Below are 7758 nucleotides of genomic sequence, written 5' to 3'. Positions count from 1 at the left end.
TGTGCAGGCTATGGAAATGAAGATGTAGTTAGGTGCAACTCTAAAGGGTGCTGGGAGGCCTGAGGCTCCTTCCAAATTTTACTGTGAGGTGCAGTAAATTCTAGCTTTGTATGTGAGACATTGTCTTTAAATTAGTTGTATATTTATTAACTAAGTGAGCCAACTAAAGTACAGGTACTTCTTTTTCGAAATGGCCTGAAAGCACATTGTAGTCAGAATGTCCCTTAGGGTTTTGGACATACTGTGGCTATGAAGTTACAGTGCTAAGTTCATGTTCCTCTTTGCTGTTCCTTTTAAATGTGCTGTTCCATTGGTAATTGGAAATTACTAAATCTGTAAAGTTGTAGTATTCTGTGTGCTATCATCTGTCCAGGTTATTTCTTAATGATGTCAGTGCAAGGATATAGTGTGCCTGCATCCATAGATTGTACTTAATGTAGTTTGGTTAAGTGACTTATTCAGAGTCACACACTTAGGCAGTGGAAGCTAAGAGAGTCAAACCATGGGCTTTTGGACCACAGGAAATAGCTCATTAACAGGTCTTTAATCCTCTGCACAAACTCCATTCCTTAAGTGTTTGAGCAGTAATTTTTAGAATTTCCATTTTGTGACATCTGGTTCCATCTTAGATTACATTGTTTCCTTATGAACAGTGACTGAGGGCTTTCTCTCCAGGTTGAGGGGCAAGACAAGGCAGTTCCTCACTGGATCAAATTCCATATGGCCTCCGTAGGAGTAGTGGAATAACCACAGCCCTTTCCTCCCTTCATTAGGTTCTTTAACCACTAATTTATTCACTGTATACAGTTTGCATTTTATGATTCCTTCTTAGATTAAATCTTTTGTGTATGGGAACTGTTGGTGGGCTTTCTCTCCAGGGGAAGGGGGCAGGTGCTTCTTGTGTCTATGTCTTGACCTTCTTGTACATGAGAAAGTACCAGTGATTTCAGGCTTAGTAAAGGTATACTTTCTTGACAAATGTGGCACACTGTATGCAGGAGCAGAACTGGTGATTCTCCCCACCATACAGAAATGGCCTTTTCAAGGGCAAAATCAACCTTGGAAAATACCAACCCAGGTAACAGACCAATTACAAACAATTTCAAGGAAAATTTTCAGGATTAATAGAGGTTCCCAAACTGAGTATTTATTCCCTGAATGTTCCATGGAAGGGACAAGTAGACAAGACCAGACTAACAACCAGTTGCTTCTTGTGACAAAAAGGAATTGAAATGGCAAGTTTTGCTTCTATTCTCAGAGCCCAGTAGTGTTAGTATTTTTTATTGACTTATTTTTTTTTGTGTAATATCGTTTACCAACAGGAACCATTTACCCCACTAACAGCTATACTCCTTCCTTTGATTAACAGCAGTACCTGACGTGTGACAGCTCTACCTGTTAAAATTGATGACATTCAAGAGAATGTCCCAGCTATATACTTTAAATAACTTTTCAATGCTTTTATTACTGCAGTAAAAAGAAAAACTTATAGACTGTAGTGCACTACTCGCATCACTATAACTATCCTTGATTAGATTCATCACTAATGAATATTCAGAATGTGATTGGCTAATACTTAATACTACAGTAACTTACAAGTGGTATTTCGTTGATACAGAATGTCACTTTTATTACCTTTAAAATTCTTCAACCGAGTGGATCCTTGTGGGAAGTGTAGGAAATTCCCCATTAATTTATAGTATAAAGCATAATATATCAGCATTCTGGCTGATTATTCTTCTTACAGCCTGATTATACTAAGCATTTACAGACCAAATGCTGTGATCTTGCAGGAAAATTATACAATGAGAAAATCTGAAAACTGATTTATGTTTTCTTTGGAAACATTGATTCTTTCACCTTTAAGAATCGTGTCAATTCTCTGTTCTGACAGGAACAGAATTTTCTCACAAGTCAGTGGTTTACTTTCTTGGGTAGGGGAGAGAGAAGCTTTATGAAGAATATTTTAAGCCTTGACATATAGACGTCACATAACCACATTGAACTTCTGTCTCACTCTGTCATGTCTTTCACTGCTAGCTTGAGAGCTAAATAATTAGTTACGCACTTACTGTAATAGGACATCTGTAACAAGTACAAAGAACATAAGTTCTTGCACATGTTCTTACACTAACATGTTATTATTAAGTCACTGGGTGTGGACACATTACTGCATGCTTTGTCCTTACTGCAACTAGACACATATTTATAACCCATTGTGAGACTTTAAGCAAAAGCATATTTTTGCCAGTTTAGTGGCCAGTTAACTGTAGTGAACTTGGTTACTGTATACATGTACACTATATTAAATTATGGTCACATTAAATCAAAACATGTATTTTCTCAGGGAGCCTCTGATCTGCAGTTGCAAATCATGTGAGCTTTTTTCCCAGGTATCTAAATTTACATTTTAGTCATTGTCTGTGTACTCAAAAAGTAGAGTAGTTAGAGCAGAATATGATCACTTTCTTGTGAAACTGATAACAAAATTCTGCTTTTGCAGGCATAAAGGGCAACACTTTGCACAACACACAGACATATCCAGGATGAGGGGGTATGTTACCTCTGACATTTTTCTTAACTGCACAATTATCCACTGATTGTGCTTAACAAACTTAAACAGTTAAAAATCTAGAATATTCTTTGATCTGTAACACAGTGGAACACAGAGGACTTCAAGACAATTTATAGTAAAATGAACATAGCTTATAACTAAGTGAAAATCATTATCAGAGCTGAAATAGTTGAAATTCTTTTGCATTCCTTCCTGCCCTTATTCACTTCTTTATTTTACAAATTTATCTACTCAAGAAGTGTACTGGTTTTAATAGGTGTAGAAATTTGTTTCGCTTCTCTGTTGTTGTTGAAGCAGTAACTGAGTAATCAAACACAAGTAGAGAGCATCATGTTTCTGTATGTACTGATCCTTAGTAGAGTGTAAAACTAACAGTGACATCTGTTTAGATAATGGTATACTTAGTTTTGTACAGTCATGCTTGAATTAGGACAGAGTCCTGCAGCCCAAATTACTTTTGGCGGATTAGAATCTGTTCTCATAATGGCTGTTATTTGGGACAGTTTGCTGCGGTGTAAAGTCTGTCCTCTGTGTCCATTACTGTTTCTTACTGCACTTTTGTAACACATAACTTTACTGTTGGCTGACTTGGGTGTTCTGTCCACAAAGATGAGAGGGACATCCATATGTTTGAAGCGGTTTGTGCCATGGTACATGGCATTGGATATCATCATGGAGCTGACTGGGAGATGTAGGCATTTACTGTGCTGCCTTCACCTGTAATTTGTGTTTTCTTCTTTGTAGTACAGAAGTCTGAAAAGATAACCCATTTGGAGCATATGAGTCTTAAATGCTTATTAAATTTTGAACCTTAGATATTGCTTGTCAAAACTGATGTCAGTTTTCATTGTCTTCCTTTTAGAATGACCTTAATGAGCTTCAGGCTTTGATACAAAAATGGAGGAACGTCAGCCAGACACTACTGTATGAGCTCCAAACAGCTTTATCTGCAGATGGCAGGAAACTGAGCCTGACTGAGCTCATTGACAACTTTGGAATAGATGATGAGCTTTTACATTATAACAGGGCAGATGAGGACTTTATGGACCCTTAGCTGTCAGTCATTTTTTACATTTAAATTCACATGGCAGAGCATTTCATTTTAATATTGTTTTGCAGAATGGTTGTGCTCATTTTATGTGATGGACTGTTTTTTTTTCTGCAAACGTTTAGCATATTTGAAAGACATGAAGCTTACTCTGTTCTAAGAGGATGCATTTGAGGTGGCTTGTAAAGCAGCAACATTTGCATTTAACGCATAAGAAAACTGAATCAGAGACTTAATTTGGCTCTCTGTGACCCAAATATTTTCTGACAGCAAGAGTGCAAAATAAAATAAAATGAAGAAAATGTTGCTGCTTGTGTGATGTGCTACTGTTTTTTTTTCTTTTAATGCCTCCCACCACTACAAAAAAGTTTCTGTTCAGTTTTCTACTCCAGTTCAGTCCTTCAGAAACTTGTGTGCATTGCCTGTGTAGCTTGCCATGTTGGTTGAGTTTGCTGTAATACCATTTATGCTTGAAGGGTCTTTTTGTTTCCATCTTCTATCATAAAAACATTTAAGGAGTTCTAGTTCATCCTTTGGTATCAGCTTCCTGTGGCGTGAAAGTGCTGTTTTGGAAAACCTTCTCCAGCAGTGCTGTGCATTCTTCCAAATTAGTATAAAACAGGCTTGTTGTATTAGCAAGAGGCCTATATTTCTGTTCACAAAGACAGGAAAACCCCTGTAGCATGTGATCAGCTTTTTAAATAAAATGTCCTCAGGCTCCACTAGTTATGTGATATTTTTATTTATTTATTTTCTTTCTAAACAGACTAGAGCAAATTTACTATACCCATTGCAACTGTGTCCCCCTTTCCAGCTTTGTATCTACCTTTGATGAACAGAGTATTTTCAGAAAGACCCTCAGGTCTTTATTTCTTTTAGCAGGGGATATGATTTTGAAATAGTGCCCTCCTGAGTGACGGTTCAACTGTATCACTTTTGTTGCAAGAAATATTGTATATTCATGGCAGAAGTCACAAATTGTGGCTTATGAAATCTGTGGCCACCTCTGCTGCTTTCATTTGCACCACCTCCAGTAATAATATATGAGGTCTTCCATATCACTATTGCAGTATTCATAACAGATGGGAATCTTCTGCCAAGGATAGCCCAACATCCTGACAGTTACCAAAGTCTTTTAATTCTTACCAACACCATATGCTGCCCCCTTTAGCTGAGGCCATAAAGGTGTCTTAAATGCTCCATACTTGGAACTTCTTTGCCACCAGTTTGAATACCACAGTTGTACATTGGTCTGAACATCTTTTTATGTGCTGGTTATGTGTAGCTTTTTACAGGTAAGTACCCCATCAGGCTTTATTTTCTTTTATAGTGCATTTTGTGAGTTTTTATCATCCGAGGAAGGGAAATGTCAGTGTGGGAGGCAGATTCTTATTAAAGGTGTTCACAACTTTTTTTTTTTTTTATGTGGGTGCTTCTCATGACCACAGTAGGTGCTTTATTTGTCAGACATTTGTGCTGAAGGCTCTTCACACCGGTCTTGTTTTCTCCTTCAATTTATCTTGAGAACTGTTGTCTTAAGTTGTTGGTCCAGGGTACCATGGTCAAATCTTCTCACCCAAAGGTACAGATGCCTCTTAAGAAAAAAGCTAAAAATGTTGGTGTCTGATACTGCAGATGTCTGGATGTCTCTCTTGAGGTGGATGATACCCTTGAGGACCACCTGTTGCTGACATTGGTTCTTTCTGCCACAACTCTGGCAGAGGCCTTCATGGAATGTTTTCTTGCATGTCCTTCAAGGCTTTGCATGCATCTGCTTTGGATGTGAAGGGGGGGAACCATGACTGATGATATCTGAGGGTCCTAGGGGACACCTAGACTTTGGTTAGAGAGGAGGTGTCTAGTGCCGTGACTGAGTCAAGGCATAGTTCTGAGCCACTAAGGATTGTTAAGGCCTATGTCCCCCTTGAGAAAAGACAGAAGACTAAGCACATTTCTCCCACTCCCAGAGATCCTCAGATGGAGTTGGAGGATTTTACTCTGGGTTTGTTTAATGCCCTGATAGCTTTGAGACCACCTTAGGGAGTTTTGGTTCTTGATCCTCCCTGGTCCTGTACCCCAAAAAGGTCTAGAGAACCTGATTCCTCTGCTGTCGATTCTCAGCCCACTCCTCCCAATTGCCATTACCCTTGGACTATAGTCTTGTGGGAGAGTCCTTAAGTTCTGTCTCCCTTTTAGAGGAATTGTCCTTTGGGGATATAGTTGACATGATGGAGCATTGTAAGCGAGACTGCTCACAAGTGTCTGACATCCGAAAAAGATATAAATTACTGCAGATCGATTCCCTTAAGCCTTCTTTTGTTCCTCCTGTGTTGGATGCTCTATTAGATACCATTTCAGTTGCTTTGTTGGCTCATGATTCCCAAACTCCTACTCCTAAGAAGCCTGACTTTTTTTTTTATAAAGTTCCTGAAGCTTTCTTTATAAGTGTCCTGACAATTTTATTTGTCTCTGCTGATAAGCCTTCTTGGTTTTTGCCTTCCTCTAAGCTTCTTCCCTCAGACAAGGATAGTTGAGCTATGGAGAGTCAAGAGAAGAAAGTCTGGACTTCAGCCACCTGGCATTTTGTGCCATTAACTATCAATCTCACTTGACCAGAAATATTATATCCCTTTTGATTCACCTAGCAGGTTTTTTTTTCTGGCCTGCCTTTATTCTAATGCCAAATTCACTTCTTTCTCATAGGTGGGCAAATCATCTGAGGTGTCTCATAGTTAAAATGCTGCTGTTGCCTTCTCTCTGGAGCTGCTGCTTCAGGCTCTGTCATGAGGTGTTATTCCTGACTTCATCTTCAAACTTTGTCTGCTGACATTAAGGCTGAGCTTCTTGAAGATCCCTCTAGATCAAAATCTCTTTGGTACTCAAGTGGCAAATTTATTTAAGACCTTCACAGGATCAAGGCACAGGTCACAAAGGATCTTAAACAGATTTTTGTCTTTCCCATTCCAAAGTTTCAGAGTTATTATCCTGCTAAAACTGCCATTGTTCATAGGCAGACCTCCAAAGGTAAGAAAGTCCCTAGGTGTGCTTTTTCTGACAGACCAACTGGGATGCCTAAACCTCAAAAACCTTCCTTTCAGGACAAGTCTGCTTCCATCTGACATGTTGCCTTCCCTTCTCTCGTAGACAGTCTCTGTCTCTCTCTGAAGTACTTCAGACTCTTGGGTCCTTTCAGTCATCCGTCAAGACTGCTTCATTGTATGGAAGTCTCATCCCCACTTTTCTCGCATTTCCCAACCCCCTTAAGATCAAAATCCTCCTGTGTCTAGGATGTTGCAGAGTTGACTAGATCAGGGCATGATTCAACCTATCCCAGAGGCTGTACGGGGCACATGGTTTTATTCCAGGATGTTTCTGGTTCCCAGAAAGGGGGGAGAGGTGTCCGTGAGGCCTGTGCTAGACCTTTCATTTTTGAATACTTTCCTCAAGGTACCCACGTTCAGGATGATTTCTGTCTAGACTCTGTTCCCCCTTTTGCTTCCTCAAGCCTTCCTGGTTTCCCTGGATATGAAGGATGCATACCTTCATATTCCCATTTTTCCTGTATTTTTTCCTCTCGTTTTTAGTTTTGTACTTTGCCATTTGGTCTTTCCACAGTACCAAGGGTATTCTCCCAGTGCCTGGCTCTAATCATAGATTTCTCTAGGCTTCAAGGAGTACAAATATTTTCCTTATCTGGATGATCTGTTCCTTCAGGCTCCCTCTCCTTCCAGGTTGTTGCAGGGCCTGCATTTTACCAGGTTGCTGTTGCACAGTCTGGGTTTCACCATCAATGTCCAGAAGTCTGTCCTATCACCCTCTCAAGATCACATTTTCCTGGGATGCCGGATTCATACTGTAACAATAATGACATCTCTGCCTTCTCCCAAGGCACTCTTTGTAACAATTACTTCTAGTGTTTGCTTTCTCAGTCTCTCATGCCTGCCAGGGAATTTCTTATGGTTCTGAGGTTCATGGACTTAATCAATCCCATGCTCCTTTTTGACAAATTTCACATAAGAAAGCTTCAGTGGTACTTGTAGCTGGTGTGGTTTCAGCACTGCCACCCACCGGAGTGTCCAGTTCCCTTACTTGTCTGACACTCAAGCTTTGGTGGTATGTTCAACACATGTCTCTC

The 7758-nt window shown here is 39.6% G+C and overlaps 1 protein-coding gene across 1 annotated transcript in view; it reads left to right on the top strand.

The window, feature by feature from the left end:
- SFR1 (SWI5 dependent homologous recombination repair protein 1) overlaps window positions 1-3929 on the top strand; it is a 423881-nt gene extending 419952 nt beyond the window's left edge. Inside the window, exon 4 of the mRNA XM_044055958.1 lies at window positions 3438-3929. Coding sequence (XP_043911893.1) covers window positions 3438-3629 — 192 coding nt within the window. The 3' untranslated portion in view covers window positions 3630-3929. The remainder of the gene's footprint in view (window positions 1-3437) is intronic.
- Window positions 3930-7758: the final 3829 nt, after the last annotated feature.

Source organism: Protopterus annectens, chromosome 14.part0 (genome assembly GCF_019279795.1).
Source record: "Protopterus annectens isolate FY-2018-M chromosome 14.part0, PAN1.0, whole genome shotgun sequence".
Classification (NCBI taxonomy): domain Eukaryota; kingdom Metazoa; phylum Chordata; order Ceratodontiformes; family Protopteridae; genus Protopterus; species Protopterus annectens.
Note: the sequence above shows the minus strand (reverse complement) of the source record. Positions and strands in the feature narration are given on the sequence as shown.